Raw genomic sequence first — 20,258 nt, 5'->3', positions numbered from 1 at the left:
AGGAAAAGTTCTCTTGGCACCTTTTGTCTCTTTTGGGAAGCATATCAGTCGGTGCCCTTTATACTATGGCTCTGCGGACCCAGGAGAAAATGTCAGTAGCCAAGCCATGGGCTTAGCAGAATTTCGGGGGTCCTCAGAGAGGTCTCCTCACTTGGCTTCATCCCAGTGTTCATCCTGATGCTCTTTGACATTCTTGTGGGAAGTTGTCACTGATATTCTGAATATACCATGCACTCAGGGCCAGTGCTTCATGCATTTTTGTATTATTGGCATCCCACAGAGTGACTGGCCTGAAGAAGGTGTCAGTGAATGTTTTATGAATGAATGCAGAAACAGGGCATCAGGGCATCACTGATGCTTTATACTTCTAGCTCTCTTTCCCTTTGTGGTCACCACATTGGCCAGAAGAAAGGGATTTGGTGGAGTGCTTAAGAATTTTGCATTCACCAGCATAAAATCATTCATTGTATTCAATATTCTTTCTCCATCATCAGATCTCCTGTACTTTCTATGGGAAGTCATTCCAGAACCTCTCCGGGGAAACTGTGCTTCTGCCAGTTCCATCCCTCCTCCCTATTAAAAAAGAAAAACAAAAGAAACAACTTTACTAATCTATGTCACCAATGACCTTAGATTACTGGGGTGAAGGTCTTTTTGTTCTTATTAGAGAAGAAAGCCCCCAGTAGACACACTGAGCTAGCTAAGGATAAGCTGGCTGAGTCTGCAGATCTCCTCCATGTCAGTGGGTGTCCAGTGCCTTAGACAGATGCGCACAAGGATAGAAGTGTCTCTGCCCTTTCTCTGTAGGAAGCCGCATTCCCTGTCTGAGCCCCCTCACCCTCCACAACATTATCAGGAAGCACTCCTGATCCACTTGGTTTATTTGTAGCCAAAGAGACCAAGGTCACAAAAACGTCCCAGAGTGGGCATGTTAGCTTCATGCTGTTCAGTCTTGACCAGTCAAAAAGTACATATCCTTGGTCAAAACAGGGGATTGATGAGAAAATATAAGTTTATTGATAGTATAATCCAAAAAAAGGTCTTTTAAAATAGCTCCTGCACTCAAGTATAAGTTGAACATTTGCTATGTGCCAAGCCTCTTGCCAATTATTTGCATTAGTGTAATCGTATTAAATTCCAAAGGTTCTACAGTATCACATGTATATACAAATAGCAACATTAATAATATAAAGAATTTTATATTTGGAAAGAACCCTTAGAGATCTTTGGCCTGTTGTCCTGTATAACATAGAAATTCCCTTTATAGTCTCCCTAATAGTCATGAACCTCTACTTGAATACCTCACTGCTTCTCATGGCATCTCTTACTTTGTGGGTTGTTTCTGACCTAGTAAAGCATTGTCTTTTATAACTGATTTAGGATAACAACACTAGCAGGTGCTTTTCTGCTTTCTGTTCTAGAGCCAACAAATTAGGACCTGGCAGCACAGCAGTTCTCAGCCTAAGGCTTCTTACTCAGAGAACAAACAGGTTTTGACTAGGAAACAGTCTTTTTATAAACCATTCTGCTAACACAATGTATGTATCTGGGGAGGAGCTGAGATCCTTAGCCAAGTTTAGAACCAATTGGAGCCTGGTGGATACTGAAGAAAAATTGAGTCTTTTGGGGTTCAAGTTTGTTTATTGTTGGCAAAGCACGACTTCCTGTTTTTCAGAAGAAGTTTTTTTAAAGACTCATAAAAAGGTTGCTGAGGCTTCTTGGACATCAAATGGCTCTTACAAAACAATATTTTGATGAGTTAAGTGTAAATGAATCAAAAACATGTGGATTAAATTTCCCTTAAAATACACAGGGGCTTTGAAATTGGGGAAAAGATGTTTGGCAAAACATGGCCTGACTGTTACCAAACCCAAAAACTTTGAATTAGATTTGGAGAAAATGGACCAACCCAGTTTTCAAATACGTAGACTTTCACTGGAAATGGACATGGATTTCAAAGCATCATCCTCCCTTCCCTTTCCTAGTCTCCCAGCTTCACTGGAAATATTTCTAGAATAAGGACTGTTTTTCATCTATTAAGTCAAGAGGCACCTCCCAATATGACACCCCTCACCTCTTATATCCATGATATTCCAATTCCAGCCCCCATCCTGACTCACTTCCTCCTCCTCCCATGGCAACACAGAGATGTCAGGCCGCAAAAGAACAGCCGGAAAGATGAACTCCAGATACAGGCCTTTTCTGCTAGTGAAAAAGTCTCACTGTGAGTGAGACAATGGAGCAAGATAGATGTTCTACCAGATAGAAAAGGGCATTAACTAGGAGAACCAAAAGCCACCTGGACTTGACGACATCAGAAGGTCAGCAGTTGCCTCCAGGCCACACCTTCAATAAGACCCCATTTTCTTAGCGAGCAGACACTCCTCCAAGATTATTTTTCTGTCGGCAGAGAATGGACATTCTTCAGGAATCTGGATTCTCAACATAGTACTTTCAGGTTGGTGCTGCATTACCCAGCCAAGAATGTGTCTTCACAGCTAAAAGGCCTCTGCTTAACGTCCTTGCCCACCAGCCAAGCAGCAAAAAGGAATGACAGGGGGGTCTTCAGTGTCAGGCCCTCCCTGAGGAGGCTCCATGAGCCCTATGGGAGCCTCTGCAAGTTGGTGTCTGAGCTGGCTTTCAGTGCTGGTTTGTCTCCCCCAGGGAACTATGGAAATGGAAATCAGACCACTGCCAAGCAGCTTGAAAAGATAGCTTTCCCTGAAGCAATGCTGTGATTTCAGGTCTCCCTCCCACCCACCACTTCCCCACATCCTGCCCTTCTCCTCTGCGGTCTCCAAAGGCTCATTCTGCCCTAACTCTGCAGAGGAGAAACTCATAAACGCAAGCACGCAGCTCTCTCCTCCTGGGCTGCTGGCCTTTGAGAAGATTGTCTGATGATAGTTAGCAGAAGAGTTTACCACAGTCTGTGAAAATTGGTACCCTTGCTTGCCTATTTTTGCTCACACTTTGAAGCCTAGAGTACCTGTAGTTAATGGTGTCTTCTTCAGTTTTGCACACAACTTAAAGCCCACCAATGGAAATAGTTGGTGTTTTTTTAATGATGGTGGTAATGGCTTCCCTGATAGCTCAGTTGGTAAAGAATCCACCTGCAATGCAGGAGACCCTGGTTCAATTCCTGGGTCGGGAAGATCCACTGGAGAAGGGATAGCCTACCTGCTCCACTATTCTTGGGCTTCACTCGTGGCTCAGCTGGTAAAGAATCCACCCGCAATGTGGGAGACCTGGGTTCTATCCCTGGGTTGGGAAGATCCCCTGGAGAAGGGAAAGGCTACCCACTCCAGTATTCTGGCCTGGAGAATTCCATGGACTGTGTAGTCCATGGGGTCGCAAAGAGTTGGATACAATGTGACTTTCACTTTCAGTAATGGTAAATGCTGACATCGGCTAGCAGCATCTTTCTTCAGGTCTCTGATGACACAAGACCACTCAAAATAAATTGGCATTCTCTTCTGATTGAACTCATTTGGCTCCAAAAGTTGGTTCACATGCTTCATGGGATTGAGAAGAAGGACCAGAGGACTAAATAGAAGGGTCATTTAATAATTTATCACTTAATAATTTTTCAGAATATCAGTGCAGGCATCCAAAAAGCCTTGAATGCAATAATGTACCCTCCTACAGATGCAAGAAAAATCATCAGACACACAGCCAAAATGATATACATTGGGAATTAATCGCATAATCTTAACAGATTACTCTAGGCAAGTAGTTCCCAAACCAAACCCATCTGCCAAATATACTGAGATTTTTTTTAAATATCGATTCTCAGATACAATCACAAATGGATTAAATAATGGAATGAGCCCTGGAAACCATATTTTTTCAAATCTAAGTTATTGTGTTAACCTGCTGTTGGTCACTCAACTGTTAATTAGCACCTTTAGAGGCATAGATGAGTGACTCAGAGGCTGAGGTGTGCTCTTTCTGCAGAGAATGATATTTTCCTCTGGGCTCAGTTGACTTCGAGTTTCTTGGAACTCCTCCTTTGAAGGCAGGACCAGGCCATTTTTTCTACTTTCTCTCATTAACCCATCTAGAGGGGGCCCTAAGGGACCCCTTAGAAACAAAGTCCTTTTTCCTACAAGAGAGAAGGAAATCATTGCAATCTTGTTGATAATGCTAAAGGCTGTTGCGTACAAGCATGTAGTTCTCTCAGGCTTCTGAACGTCCTGTACTGGTTTAGAAGGATTCCAAAACAGTGAATAATTTTATAATCATGGAGTAGATAAAACAGCAAAAGGTTAGATAAAAGGTAGATAAAACAATCAAAAAGGTTAATAAATTTGACTACCTAAACACTTTTAATTTTTGTACATCAGAGTACAATGTAAACAAAATGAATTAGTCAAAGAAAACTGGGGGAAATTTTGCAATATATCTGAAAACAAAGAATCACTATCTTTAATAAATAAATAGTTTTTAAAAATAAATAGAAAAACAGGCAAAGGACATGAACAGTCAGTTCACAAAGGAAGAAATGAAATGGCAAAGAGGCCAATAAGAAAAATACTGTGCCTCAGTGTGAATTTTTTTAAAATACAAATTAATACAACATTGAAATCCCATTATCACCTCTTGGGTTTGAGAGGTGATAGTTTAAACCTTAAACTGTAACCTTTTAAAAGGTTATTATTAATATCTGATGTTCCTAGGGATATGTGGAAATGGGTGCTCTCACGCATAGGTGATCAGAGCAAATTGATGCAAGCTTTCTAGATAATATCAGTATTATCAAAATGTTTTAGTCAGGATAGGCGAGGTTATACCGTGATAACGAAGGAACTGCAAATCTCCATGGCTTTCACTAAGAAAATGTATTTCTCTTTCACACTACTCATCTGTCACGGCTCATCTGTGGCTCTGCTCCATATCATCCTCATTCCAGATCAATAGAGCAGCCTTAATCAAGAACACTGTCAGACTTCTGGCAGAGGGGAAAGAGACGTGGCAAAATATGGACTGCTTACTAAAGCCTCGGCCCAGAGGTTTTAACATATCCACCCACATTGCATTGACCAACACCAGCCGTGTGATCACGCCAGGCTCAACAGAGCAGGGACAAAAAAATCTTCCCACAGGGAGGAGCCCCGCTGAGAATGAAGCAGCAGATTTGATGAGGAATCATGCACTGCATCCCCTGTGACCTAGTGTTTACAACTTCCGGTACTTTATCTGAAATAATCATGATGTCCAAAAGTTTATGTAAATAAAGTCCTTCATCAATAATTTATAATAGCAAAAAAATTAAAAACAACTATGTCCCCAAAGGAGGAGGCTAGTTAAATAAATTTCAACGAATGAAGAACTTAGCATTCTTTTATAAGTAGACGACTATATAATACAATAACATGGCAGCATGTTGAAGATGTTCATGAACTTAAAAAAAAAAAAACATGCTAACAATGTGATCCCAATTATGTAAAAACTGAGAAATATATATGTATGTGTCAAAGAACTCAGTAAATATTTGTCAAATTATTAAACTAAAAATACTGGAAGGTTGTCAACCAAAATGTTATCATATCTTAAAACACTTGGATTATGGGGGACTTTTCTTTTCCTTCTCTGCGTTTCTCTATATTTTGCCTTTTTTTCCCAGTTAGCCTTCCATATTCAGAAAAAGATACTTTGTTTTCTAAAATCATTGTAATATATTTAAGCAAAAACAAAAGGCACATGGTGGGAAGTGGGTATCTTCTTTGCAGGAAACCACAGTAAGAAGGCCTTTCTGTCTTTCAAAGTCCAGGATGGCCAAGAATCATGAAGTAAATGCCCTTTCCTGGGGTACTCCTGTTCTGTGCAGCCCATAAATGATTTAGAAGCATCTAACAGACCACTATTTCCATCTTTCCCTCTCTCTCTCTGGATATCAGCCACAACTACGTTCGAGGGTCCATTACACTTTTTATCATCAACTTGCACCGATCAAGAAAGAAAATCAAACTGGCTGGGACTCTCAGGGACAAGCTCGTGCACCAGTATCTGCTGCAGCCCTATGGACAGGAGGGCCTGAAGTCCAAGTAAGTGCCAGCCCAGAAACAGCTTAGGAGGGAGTGCAGTAGGAACTGGGTGTAGAGGGAATTGGATGGCCACTTTGCTGAGGGCACCAAGGTTGCTGCTCATTTACTTAGGGACTGCTTACTCCCTTTAGCACCCTAGACAAGCTCTTCCCAGCCCCTCTAGGCTTGGGGTCCCCAACAATAAACTCAAATGATGGACTAAATATATCTCAACAAGGGCATTCTTGATATCGGGACTAGAGGACTCTGCATTATGCCAGATGATCACATTTCAAGCTATTTAGAATCCTTGGTCCCTACCCACTAGATGCTAATAGTGCCCCCAGTCATCTAACAACCAGAAACAGTGGTAGTTAAGAACCACGTCCCTTCCAAGGGAACATTCTATACTACTGTAACAATTTGTCAACATCTACAAACCTTGTGAGGTAGAGCACCTCTAAAGGACAGAGCACCGGACAAAACTCAGAAGTTCAGAGATCAGGAGTCAGTTCTAATAAATCAAAATTTTGGATTTAACTAAAAGATTTAATTTGGGATTCATTTGGATTAATTTTTAATTTAATAAAAAATAAATGTGAATAAAAACCTGGAGAAAGAAATAAAATACTGTAAGAAAAAATAAAAGTCAGTTCTGCCCCAACTTTATAACTTTGGGCACTTCTCCTCTCTGGAACTGTTTCCTTATCTATTCTGGGAGCTCTGTAGTCTCTTCAGACTCTGTAACTATATGATTCTGTGACACTCGCTACTGCCCTCAGTCTCATCTAGAGACTCTGGCAGCACTGACGTCCACCAACAGAAGGCAGCTCTGGGCCACCCCATCCTGGAGGGAGGCCTCCCAGGAAGGACATGAGTGCTGTACAGACCGGGAGCGCTCCCATTCCACTTTTAATGTTTACCAAGTTTAACAAAGCTGTAAACTTGGAGCAGGTGGCTTGAACTCCCACAGCTGCCCACAACTATTTCGCTGTAATTGTTCGCCATTTCATTGCAACCTTGGTGGCTTGCATTTGGTTTCCAACTGTATGCGATGGGAACAAAACACAATCTGGGAAGTCACTTACTGAGTCTCTTTAGCCCACCCTGCGTTTGTTATTTGCAGTCTCGGTTCACAGACTGGCTCTTTTTTTCTGGCTGCATGTCCATTACTCTCAAGCCTACCTATCCCAGCAGAACTCTCGAGTATTTCATCCCCTCTCTCCATTTCCCAGTAGTTCACGATTGGTGTGCTGAGTTTCTGGTCTTCATTCTAGGCCCAAGACGCTGTTCTGGTTCACTAAATAACCTGGGCAAATCCTTTAGTCCTAATCCTCAGGCCTCAGTTTTCTCATCTGCAAAATTCATTATATATATGGTAAAGTCCCTTCCAGCTCTAAAATGCTCGTCCTGGTCTGACCTTCTGAGGCCTGCGTGCTTAAGTCCTGCACTGCCATTCAGTCATGATCTGCAAAGTCACATCCGGCAGAGAGGTGACGGCACAACAGCGATTGTGATCGTTCAGGTCCTTTAGAACCCAAGATGATTGGCAGCTGAGCCTGCCCTGTGTCCAGAAGACCACGTGTACCGCATGGAAGAAACTAACCAAAGGCCTTAGTCTAACAGGCTAAGGTGTCAATCCCTGCTCTACCACTTGCTAGCTGTATGTCCTGAGACAAGTTACTTGATCTCTGTGAGCCTCAGTTTTTGGAGCTGTAAAATTTTTTCTGTGGAGAGGAGCAGATGAATTCTTCTATATAAATTTCGTGACACATAGTAAATGCTCAGTAAATACTCATTGCCTTCCTTTTCCTCACCTCAGACCTCTAGCCAGTTGGGGATGAAGAGAAGAATAACTGCTCTAAGGATGTTCTTCAAAAGTGGCATCTTCTTAGATTTTTAAGATAATATGTGGATAAGACATTTGTTAAGATTATGATAAAAAGAAACGATAAGACTTGAATCAATGCAAAACCATGAAACATGCAGAAATGGTGGCAGGCGGCATCATTTTATGAGCTTGTTTCTCCATCACCCAAGGGCACAAACCTCTAACCCTGTTTGCCCAACTCTACATTCCTGCCTCCAGGATTACAGCTCTGATGTTTGAACTGCCCACATCCTGGCTTCTGTCCTGCTTCTGTCTTTAAAGTGACTGAAATGACTCTCAGTGGTTACTGATATGCTGCATTCCCAGTTATGCTATCTTGTACCTCACCTTGCCATCATATTGTTGAGGAGCTATGTAATGGCTTTATTAGATTGTCAGAGAGGGACAGGAAAAAGAGAATTTCATTCCACAAGGGTCCTGAAGAGGAATTTGATAACACCAACTGAAATTAAATAGCAATGTCACGCAATTAGAAGAAGAGGGAGCTGGAACCAGGAAGTCTGGCTATAAATCCAGCTGCTACCATTTACCTGTGTGACCTCAGCTTGCTCACCTGTCAGACGAGGTTATTGTGAGAATCAAGTTAGAGCATATGGGTGAAATGAAGCCTTCTACAAATAAAAATTTCACACATCCATGCATATATACCCACAGACACTCACATATGATTATACCTATATTGTATTAAAGAGAGTTTGAAATTGAAAGTCTACAGAACTGGAATCCAGCCCTAATCTTGCCACTGCTTCACTGTGGAAGTTTGGGCCCTTCACTCCTCCAAGCAGGTTTCTCCTCCTGTGAGCTACTGCTCACTTAATGCCTCTCTCATTCTTGAGAGAACACGCTGCGCCATCTCTGACTGCAGGCTGCCAGACAGGGACTGCCGTGTACCTGCTCAGTGCCCGCGTCCCACTGTCCCGCTCAGTAACTGCTAGTAAGAGCGGGAGCCCTCAGTGGTTCTGGGATGCGGGTCTCACAGGAAAGGTGCCGTTTCACTGCAGCAAACTCTGCAGGAAAGGATGAAAGGAAATGCTAGGAAGTGACTTCAGCCTTTGGTGTCTCCTTCTCTGTTTTATAAGCCTCTGGGGCCAGATTCTGTGTTCTTGGCCTGCTAATACCTGCTGTCGCCTGAAGCCATGTTAGTTCAGAGCAGGGATGGAAAGCTCTGGGAACCTGTAGCTGCTCCTGTCAGTAGCAACCAGGAAGAGGATATAAAGCAAATCAGCGTGCCAGTTAGGCTACCAGTGGGGCCTTTTGGCCTGGGGCTTTAGGAGCAGGGAGATACTGGCAAACTCTTTCAATTAGTAGAGAACATGGGGTAATTCCCCTTCTCTTGGAATTGCCATCAAGGCTGGAAATAGTTCAGGTCTTTGAAAGGGTAGTGGCATGTGAACTTGGGGCACTGGGTCGTCAGGTATTCTATAGGTAACAGCCTTGAGGCCACTCAAAAGGCCTAGTCCAGGCATCCAGGTCCTCAGCGAAGGTTCCTGTTTCTCATCTCGGTGAGCAAACTAGTCAAGAGACCCACCACTCAAATCTCAACTCTTTAGGTAAGAGATTGTTCTCACTCGAGGAACCAGACAAAAAGTGTACCCTATCCCTGTACCCTATGGGATAGAAGCAGGGAAACTTAGAAAACTGCAGTGTGGATGAGAGAAGGCTGTTCTGTGTCTGGAGTATATATTCTTCAGGGATGGCTGAAGAAAATGGGGAGATTTGATTTAGACAAGAAAAATAAGGTAACTTGTGAGGACTTTCTTTGGATATTCAAAGGACTTCTAAGTGAAAGGAAACAGATTTGGCCTAGGATCCTCTAAAATGACAGAAAACCAGGGACTACGATTTAAAAGAGAAAGAGCTCACCACAAAATAAGCTCATTTTTCAAAGGCTTGCCTGGTTTAACTGGGGACAGGACAGGCTTCCTTAGGAGGTAGACTATTAATCAAAGAATAAGCAACATGGCCATCTCAGGGGTGCTTTAAGATTCCTTACTCAGTGGGAGGTTGAGGTGAAAGATTACTGCTTCCCATCAAACTCTAAGATTCTATTATTCTCTTCCATTCCCCTCCCCTCAACTCCCACTTCACTTTTGGAGCCTGTAGTCTCTATGGTCACCAGGAGAGTAGCTTCTTCAAGCCATCAAAAGGCCACACAAAGAAACGATGCTATAAGAGAAAGTGGTGGTAATACCAGACCAGTTCTTTTCCAAAAATCTCTAGCTGCAGGTCCTTCCCCTGCCATTTTCACTGCTTTCTCATCTTTCTGAAAGAAGGAGTAGCCATTCACACCTAAGACAGTAATAATTCCCCCTCTAGGTGAGTTTAACAGCACCTTTGGCGAAGCTCTACCATCCACTAGGGAATCTGCCCAATGCCTCATGTGATCACAAATCAATGAACACCATCCTTTAGGGAATCATGTCTCCCAAGACATAAACATCTCTAATGTCTTTCAACAAACAGGAAGGCAACATAAAGTTGGGCCAAAGAAGGCAAGTTGTATCAAAAAACAGGAGGACTCAAACCAGGACTCTGTAACAACCTAGGGGAAGTAGGATGGGGTGGGAGGTGGGAGGGAGTTTCAAGAGGGAGGGGACATATGTATACCTATGGCTGATTCATGTTGATGTTTGGCAGAAACCAACACAATTCTGTGAAGCAATTATCCTTCAATTAAAAAGTAAATTAATTAAAAAAACAAAAACAAAAACACAGGAGGACTCACTTTGTAGGGGAAAGTCAAACCAGGAGCAGGTTTGGTCAGATCCCAGCATTTTTCCCTCCATGTCATATTCAGTTCCATTTGGAGGGAGAATGATCCAAAAACTAGAAAAGAAGGAAACAACTTTCATCACGCTGGCTCTTTTACCCTGCCACACTGATGCTAAGAAACCTGTGGTGGGCTAACATTTTGAGGTGGTCTGGTTCACTCCCCTGCCCCCAGTCTGTGACTAGGACATCTGGACCAGAAGATGCCCTATGTCTAAAGACCCCTAGGAAAGGAGGGCCCACAGTTTCAATCCTGTCTGAACATTTAATTTTATAAGAACACTGGGGCCAGCTGTGCCTGTGACTGGGACTTTATAGATAATAAACAGCACCAAGAAGCATTTTAGAGTTGAAGAAACTGAATTTTAGGGCCCTAAGTGATTATTGAAGAGTGACACAGCTAGTAACTGATAGATAGAAAGTACCTAGCGTCCAGTTCTCCTGTGTCAACTGTACTTTCTTCAACACTGCACTACCCCAAAAGTCAGGTAGTATAAAATTATAATGATATTGACAAACATATACTATTTACAAACATATATATTTGTATATAAATATACAAATATATATACATATACATTGGATAGCCAATCTCTGTCATGACACTGAGGTCATTCCATCTTAGAATTATGAATATAATATATTATGTATTCATGATACTTTATGAGTTGATTGGAAAAGTGTTTGGTGAGCCATCAGTTTTCTCTTCTTTAGGCTAACTCATCCCAGGTCCATTAACTTTTCTTCAAAAATCCTAACTTCAGATCCTCATCAAAAGTTCTTCTCTGAGCTGTTTTTAAGATTCCATTTCCAAGTCACAAAATTTTAGTGAAAACCACTTTTTTCTCAACTAGATGGAAGAATTCCCTTCTGTTTCTTCTATGCTCTTCTCAAACAAAGATTACTGAATACCAGGAGTGACTGTAAGTTGGTTTGATTTGAGGTCTCTAAAAATCACTCTCAGCATATTATATTCTGACCCAGAGCACACAGACACTGCCAGCTCCCTAAACCTAATGGACCCCCTCCTCAGAGGGAAAGAAGCTGTCAGAGGAGGCTTCCCAGGGAAATGAGGGTACCTATCCTCATCCACTCATCAACTTGATTGAGATCCTATTTGTGCCAGACAAAACTGTTTCTCTTCAGCACTCCAACTTGCAGTGGCAACTAATCTGGCTAAATTCTTAATGAATGTGGTCCCATAACGAATAAGAACTAAGGAAACCCAAGTAGACAAATTAGAGGGAAAGTCTCAACGTGAAGTTTAATGTGATATTTCTTGATTGTCTTAATGCCAGGCCACGTCATCACCTGACCTTCAAGAGCTGTTTAAGAGGGACATTTGAGGGGAAGGGATTAAAGTTCAGCTCTATTATTAGAAACAAAAAACTAACAGGAAGTAGACTGTGGGTGGCGCCATGAGAGAGGTGCAGAATATTTCTGCTTTGAGGCTAATAAGTTTCATATTAAATGATCAAATTTCATACCTGCATGAGCCTCTCCTTCAGCTGCCATAATTTTTAACTGAAAGAATTTCAAGCCTCCTATTATGAACCAAGAATCTTTTTGCCTATTCTGCAAAGAAATGAACATACTTTTTTCCTTTTTCTACATACTGCTATTTTTTTCATCTCTCTGGGATATAACTTTTGCTTTGATTTCACCCTCATTAAATCCTGTATCAAAGGAAAACATTGGCATCTAACTGCATGCCTTTAGAGAGGTGTCATTTGATGTTAGCCAAACAGAGTGGTTCTGAAAATACTGAAGTAACTCCCAGGTGCTAAGACGTTAAAAATATCCTCATGTCCCTGCTGAAACAGACCACATTAAGATACTTCATCTCCAAATTCAGAGTTTGGCTAGTAATAAAGGTCCTAAGGGCTGAACTGGCCACCGCCGGACCCACCACAGTTAACAGGAAGCATCACATTTATTTTGGGACGTGGACAGATATGGCAAAAGGAGCTTTGGGGAAAACCTTACCTTTTAGAATTCTCACTCAGAAACAAAACATAAAGACCTGTTTTCTGGGACTGAAGGGCCATTACTCCATACATCTCATCTCAGCAGACTCATGATGTCTAAGTGTTTCAGTACTAGACTGCAGATATTAGTTGGTGGAAATTTTGAACACTGGTCAACCAAATGTACTCCCTGCAGGTTTCCATTATCTTCATTTGTCTGGGATCATTTAGTCTCTTCTTGAAATAAACCATTCTATGAAAGTTCTGCTGTTATTAAAAGATGACTTTAGAAAGGGGAATTCTGAAAGTACTGAGAGTACTTCTGTAGCATCCCTGACAAAAAGCCTGTCAGTTTGTGCTTGATGAGGCTCTTCATCTCATGAATTGAGTTGAAAATGAGTTGGCCCACTTTAGAACTAGTCAAGTCTGATTATAGGAAAGATCCTCCTTACTTGTGGCCAAAGCGCATTTTCTTTCCATTTCTACCCTTGCTTTAGAAAAATTAAGAAATCTATGTCATCCTTATAACAATTTTCCAATATGTCTGCCCTTAGACTTCGAGTCTCTCAGCTTTTTAACCATTCCTACTCTTGCCTGGAAAATCCCATGGACAGAGGAGCCTGGTAGGCTGCAGTCCATGGGCTTGCTAAGAGTTGGACACGACTGAGCGACTTCACTTTCACTTTTCACTTTTCACTTTCATGCATTGGAGGAGGAAATGGCAACCCACTCCAGTGTTCTTGCCTGGAGAATCCCAGGGACGGGGGAGCCTGGTGGGCTGCCGTCTATGGGGTTGCACAGAGTCGGACACGACTGAAGTGACTTAGCAGCAGCAGCAGCAGCATAAAACCTTATCTCTTATAATTAACCGTTCCAATTTTCTTACCTCATACAAGCTTAGTTGTAGAGGTCTGAAAAGTAGGAAATATGAATATTTAGTTATTACAATTTACCTCAGCAATGCAGAACAGTAATATTCTAAAATCTTTTCTAACTTCATAATGAATAGTATTACTATTTTAAGTTGTATTCTTTAAGTATTAGTGAAGTTAAAATTTTTGTGTCTATTAGTATTTTATTGCTCTTGTGAATTTTCTACATCCCCTTTGTTTATTTTTCTATTGGGCTGTTATCCATTTTATTAATGATTTGCACATTTTTTCTAATCATGTTTATCATGTGTTAAAATGTTTTCTTCAGCGTTTTGTTATTTTTCCAACTATTTCATTTTTAAGGTATTATCTTGACATGCAGAAGTGTTCCCTTTTTATATAGTTAAATTTATCTTTTGCTTTGTGGTTCCTTCTGTTCCATTTATATGTTTATTTATATTCCTGAAATCAGAAAAATACATAGCTTTACTTTCTGTAGTTTCTTTTTTGTTTCATTTGTTATATTCATTTCTTTAATGCATTTGGAATTTGCTTTGATGTTCTGTAAGATGTAAGGAACAACAATAGTGCTGTTGAAGCTGAGAGTGTGTGAGGAAACCTGTTAACCTCTGCAGGGCTTCCGGTGTCAGTTTTAAAATGTCAGGGGGCAAAAAAAGAGGATAGAGACTGCTGTTTCCTGGAGGAAAAGGCCCTGCTGTTACAGATGGAACCATGTTACCTGTAGCCCTTCTGACAGGCCACTCAGAGGCCCTCGGGAGAACAGAGGAGACTCAGAGACTGGGAGCACAGAGTGGGAAGACAGATGCCTGGGACTGGGGAGATCCATGAAATGGTTATGAGTGAACAGAAAGGTAATACTTCTAACCAGCAAAGTCCAAGCAGTGTTCCAGTTCAGAAGGTCTGAAATAGATGCTGTGAAAGTATAAATATAAATACATATGATATATGTAAGCCTCAGGGTCAGTCTGTAGAAAAAATAAAGAGAAGTAAATATATAGAGAAATAAGCCTTCCAAATTTTACTTAGTGAAAGCTTACTCATCAAAACTTAGAGGAGTTTGGATTCTTTTCACCCTTTTGCTCATTTGAGGGTGTATGGTGGCTCCTAAAGAGTTAGTAACTATAGCCAACATACACAGAATTACCTAAGTAAATAATTATATACATATCTGGAAAATACAGTGAGGGCAATGACTGAAATATTTAACCCCTTAGTTCCTTCTGCCTGAAGAGAGCTTGAGCCACTCTTGGTCTGTGTGGAGCTCTCTGTGACACAGCCCAAGACCCGAGAGAAATCTACATGACTTTAGAGACTTTGTCCTTCAAGCAGAGCAGTTTTTCTCTTCAGTGCTGAAGAAATGCAGAGTTTATTATCTATGCAAATGCTCCATCGGCTTTGGTCCTGAATTCCTGCTGTAAAGTCACACACACACGTCCCTGGTCCATGCTGAGGAGCACGTTCATCCCACCAGAGAACTCACTACAGGGAAGGCATGCAATGAGGCAGTTCTGCAGAAATAGCAAAAGTGCCCACTTCCGACTATTCAACAATAAATTCGCCTTTGAAAAGTTCACATCTTTGTTTTAGTTTTTAAAATGTGGCCTCTTACATGGTATTCCAGAAGAGTAAGAAAAGATCCGTTATTCAAAATAAATTCAGAATGTAATGGTTAGAAAGCTATTTGATTCCCTACCCCCTGCCAACCCCTGCCCCAGCTGCAAACATATTCCCACTGTTTCTTCATCAGCTCCTGCTGCTCAGCCATGGCTGCACTTTGAATTACCTGGGGAGTTTTAAAAACCCCAGTGCCCAAGCCGTCCCCAAGACCAATTAAACCTAAGTCTCTGGGCTGGGACCCAGACACCAGTATTTTTTTAAAGCTCCCAAGTTAATTCAAATATGTGGCCAAAGTTGAGAACTATTGTCCCTTTGAAAATGCTGGAACAAGATTCCAGCTGATTTGCATCTTTGATTTCACTCAGATTCTATTCTTCATGCAGGCAGGAAGCCATTTTGCCAAAGGTGTGAACATGCCAGGAGCCCCTGGGAGCTCTCTCTATGACTAAGTGGAAAGATGCGTACGGCTCCCAAAGGTTTTACTGTTTGTTTTGTTTTAACTCCCAGATTAGTAGTGTACAGATCACTGTACAGATTCGAGGATTATAAAACACTTTTATATTTTACAGTGACTTGACATCTTAAACCAAGATGCTTAGGAATCCAACGTCTTCACTGTTATTTTCTGAGAGATGTCATTTGTTCTCAGCTCCAGAACACATTTTCTTCCAGATCATTCCCAGCAGCTGGAATCTCTCCGCATAGCTGAGCATCAATACTGTGGTGTCCCCACCCCAGCTCCACTCACGTGGGCACCCTCCTTGTTGCAGGCAGAGATTTCCACTCTGTTCGGATGACCCAGATGAAATCCTGGTGAAGGAGCACTTCAGAGCAAAGCTGACATGTTTCCGAGCAGTTGGTTCTACACCGAGGGGCAGGGAAGCTGAATACATAGGCAGTTCTGGTGGGCAGAGAAGTAAAGGTCCTTGTCTTCTCCTTTCTCCTCATCTTCCAGAGGCTCTGGTTTAGGTGACAGACAAACATAAGCCTCAAGGAACTGAGAAGCCCTAAGCTACCTCATCCCTGTAGCAGGGCCAGGGCGTTGAGTCAGCCAAGGGCATTGAGTCAGCCAGGGCTGCCAAGCATCAGGAGTCCACAATAGGATCTGGTGCATTCCAGACAAGGGGCTGGAGCACCAAGCTGTGGACCAGCTACCAAACCCCAGCAAACACTTGGCAGCCTACATCTTCCCCAATGACCTTCTCAAGAATGACTCAGAATCACCTCACTCCTTGCACGCTGACGTCCATGGGCCCTGGAGCAGAACCTGTGCCACCTGAGACATCTTATTTTTCCCTTTTGAGGATATGCCAGTGCTCCTCATGTGCACTGAGGGAACACTGTCAAAATCCGATAAAACTGAGGTATTTATCCCCTTGGACTAATACATTTGAATAGGTATCCGGGAAGCCGTGCCTTTACAGTGTTTCTGTTGTTGTTTAGTCACTAAGTTGTGTCCGACTCTCTGTGACTCCATGAGCTATAGCCTGCCAGGCTCCTCTGTCCATGGGATTTCCCAGGCAAGAATACTGGAGTGGGTTGCCATTTCCTTCTCCAGGGATCTTCCCAACCCAGGGATTGAACCCACGTCTCCTTCAAGTGTTTGTGGCCCAGATGGTAAAGCGTCTGCCTGCAATGCAGGAGACCCAGGTTCAATCCCTGGGTCAGGAAGATACCCTGCAGAAGGAAATGGAAACCCACTCCAGTACTCTTTCCTGGAAAATTCCATGGACAGAGAAGCCTGGTGGGCTACAGTCCATAGGGTCGCAGGACACGACTGAGCAACTTCACTTTCACTCTCTGGCTTGGAAAGCCGATTCTTTACCCCTATGCCACCTGGGAAGCCCCCATGGTTTTTGTAGCTGGTTTCTCTCGTGGTTTGAGTGTGATATACCTATGACGTGGAGCTCTAAGATGGTCGCAAAATCCAACTTTCTTCCCGAAGTGCCCCCAGATGACTCCCTCTCATCTGATGGAAATGAACACTATCAGTATAAATCCACATTCCTTAGCTAGGCTCTCATCTTCTCTGCCAAGTGTGCTAAGTTATTTTGAACCACTAGAAGCAGATGGTAGGATCCCATGATGGTTTAGACCATTATCACACAGACTTGGATAGAACACAGTTCAAATCATGACTCCCAAACCTAACTGCCAACAGGAAAGGGTTATATCCCTGACAACCTGCCTATAAAATCCTCAGCTCTGCTTGCATAAAGGAATCCGAGTATTTTCCCTGTTCAGCGATATAAGAAGTTAGATCAACACTCCTCATTTCAATATGCTCTCAAAGAGTAGGACATAGAGAAAGTGATCGTATCAACCTTAAACTGTTCAAGTGGCCAGGAACTTCATATATGATGCGGGCTTTTTGTGGGGTAAGGGGAACAGGAAGCATTCACCCCCATTTTTCAGTCTCCTCTCTTTAACAACATCAGAGGAAGGGACTGGAGTGTCCAAGCAGCCACATGAGAATAGAGACTGACTGAGTGGAACTCGACAAGAATTCATTTAAACTACTATCCTGGGCAAGAAGGCACTGAGCCACGTGCCACTGAAAATTTTAAAAAGAGAACAATTAGTTTAGCAGGTGAAATGACCGCAGCACAGAGAATAAATCTGAGATGTCGCATGCTGAAAAGAAGCTGCCAAAAACGTGCCCCTTTTCCAGCTGGGGATCTCAGATAAGGTTGGGGTGGAGGAGGCCACATCCAAAGGGGCCTGGAAGGCACATCAGGCTTTTTTGACAGTCTACCAGATTTCAGGCAGAGCAAAAAGCACATAGGTCACCCTTGGCAGGAAATCATCTTCCCTGTGACCCCTGAGGAGTAGCAGCTCTCTGAGAGGGTCATGAGCATCCTACCGCCTTTGCTCCAGCTGGGCAAGTGGGGACCAGGAAACACCAGGCTGCTGCAGCCACTTGTGAGCAGTCCTCCTCAGCGGGTAGTCTCTCACGGCCATTTCAAAGGAACCTCCCTCCTGTCTAAGCTACTCCAGATGCACAGCCTCTCCCGGAGAAGCAGGGGAACGGAGCGGAGCAAGGCCCCTCTGTCCTCAAACCCGGCCGGGCTCCCTCCCGGCTCTAACCTGCCCCTGACCTGGAAAAGGGCAGGGCAGCTGCACACACCAGCTTCCTAACTCAGCGAGGGGGCCTCCAAGGGCAGCGGGACCTCGGGGGGCCTGTAAAGCGCACACAGGTGCTGCCGGCGGGAGGGCGGGGCGCCAGGACCGGGGTTGGAGAGCGGGGCGCCGCGAGCCCCGCACGAGCGCGGGCCCCTCCCTGCACGCCGGCGAGGAAGCCGCTCCCCCGGCAGGAATCGCTGCGGACTTCGCATGGTTCCTTAATATTAGCCACATGGCGGCGCTGGGGGGTGGGAGGCGGTTAATGGACCGCAACGAAGTTTTTGCCGGGATTGGACTGATCCTGAGGTTTGTAGCTCCAAATGGCCAAGCGCCGGGCCCGTCTCCGGGGCTCCCCGGGACTGGAAAGCGGGCTGGAGGGGGCAGAGGCAGGAGCTCCGCTGCCTGGGAGCCGCCGCGCGGGCTCTCGGCACCGTTGTGAAGAGCAAGAGTGCCCTCTAGTGGCGTGCGGGCGAGCCCGCTGGCGCTAGAACTAGGAGGTTGTAAGGGTTATGCCCTCCAGTGTCCCCACCACCACTCAGATTCTTACACCTTCTGCTTTCTCTTCTCCTTCCTCCCTCTCTTCTGCTCCCTACTCCATCTTTTCCCTCCTTCTCTCCCTGAACAATCTAGAAACCCCAAACCAGAGCCAACTGTGACATTGCTAGACCTTCAAGTGTCATGCTCAGAGTGTGAACTGTAACTCAAGTCTCTGTCCTCCCACCCTAGTGTCTTTTCCTTCCAGATTGTGATTTATCTACCCACATATTTACATCCAGGCCTTCTTTTACTGAGCACCTGCTGTGTGAGTTGATGGACGGGAGAGCGCAGGATGAGCAGGACTGACACAGGGTCTTCCTAACTAGGGGAGAGGCTGACAGGCAGTCAGCAAGCCGGATACTGTGATGAGCGCAGAGACAGAGAAGTGCTAGGTGATCGGGAGTACTTTGCCGGCACCTGACCTGAAAGACAAGTAGGATTTAGTAAAGAAAAGGAAGCCGGAAGCAGGGAGGGAGTACAGAGAAAGTTCCAGGCAAAATGACATGTACAAAAGCCCTGAGAGTAGAGAGTTTGTGACTGGAGGAAGCTTAACACAGAATGAAAGGAGGTAGTGGGTAGTGGGGAGCTTCAGTGGGCAGGAGCTCCGGGGAGCCTCTAAGGCCTTGCTTATGGGGTCTCCCAAGGCCCTTGGAGAATGTTCTAAGACCAGCAGGAAGTTACTGAACATTTAGACAGGTGAACATCATAATCAGATTTCTACCTGTGCAGGATCACTGAATTTGGCTTTAAACTCTGCTTCAAGCTAGCTATTAGACTGTGGGCAACCCATCTGAAAAGTATGGGAACCAGAAAGAATCTTAGGGTTCACCTAGTCTATCTTACAGGCAGAGAAACCTAAGTTCACAGAAGGCAGATCACTTTCTCAAAGTGGTGGAGATGGAACTAGTTATCTCTGAGACCTTTCACCTCCCATTCAAGGCCCCAGATATGCCAGCAGAAACCTGTCACTAGCTCCCCAGGCTGCTCCCAATAATATACAGGCTTCCCTTGCCTCTGTCCCCGCAAAAAATCCACCCAGGGCCAGACCAACAAATTATCTTCAAGACTGGCAAAGAGCATGCTCACTAGAGTTGCTTCCCTGAGACATCAGAAGAGCTGAAAGCTTACTTCAGTGTCCACAGCTAGCAAGAACCTTAATGAGACCAGAGATTGTAGACAGGTGGTGGGGGGTGGATGGTGACCCAGCCAGGGGGATCCCACAGAGACCCAGGGAGCAGAGGGCTTGACTCCAAATTGAGACCTGGAATCCCATTTCAAATAGCATGCAGTGTAAAGAAAACAAGTTTAGGAATTGCAAAGCAACTCAGACTTTGAAAAAACAGATGGTGATTTAAGAAAAAAAAACAGCACAGTTGTCCTAATATTTGGATAATTTAAAAGCCCTCAGCAGCTAGGGAATTAAGAAAAATAGCTCCAC

At 43.7% G+C, this 20,258-nt stretch overlaps 1 protein-coding gene across 1 annotated transcript in view; it reads left to right on the top strand.

Annotated features, from left to right (window-relative positions):
• Window positions 1-20,258, top strand: part of HPSE2 (heparanase 2 (inactive)) — a 311,126-nt gene that overhangs the window by 284,813 nt on the left and 6,055 nt on the right. The window contains exon 9 of the mRNA XM_055559882.1: window positions 5,898-6,044. Within this exon, the coding sequence (XP_055415857.1) occupies window positions 5,898-6,044 (147 nt within the window). The remainder of the gene's footprint in view (window positions 1-5,897; window positions 6,045-20,258) is intronic.

The sequence above is a fragment of the Bubalus kerabau genome, chromosome 22, assembly GCF_029407905.1.
Source record: "Bubalus kerabau isolate K-KA32 ecotype Philippines breed swamp buffalo chromosome 22, PCC_UOA_SB_1v2, whole genome shotgun sequence".
In the NCBI taxonomy this organism is placed as follows: domain Eukaryota; kingdom Metazoa; phylum Chordata; class Mammalia; order Artiodactyla; family Bovidae; genus Bubalus; species Bubalus kerabau.
Note: the sequence above shows the minus strand (reverse complement) of the source record. Positions and strands in the feature narration are given on the sequence as shown.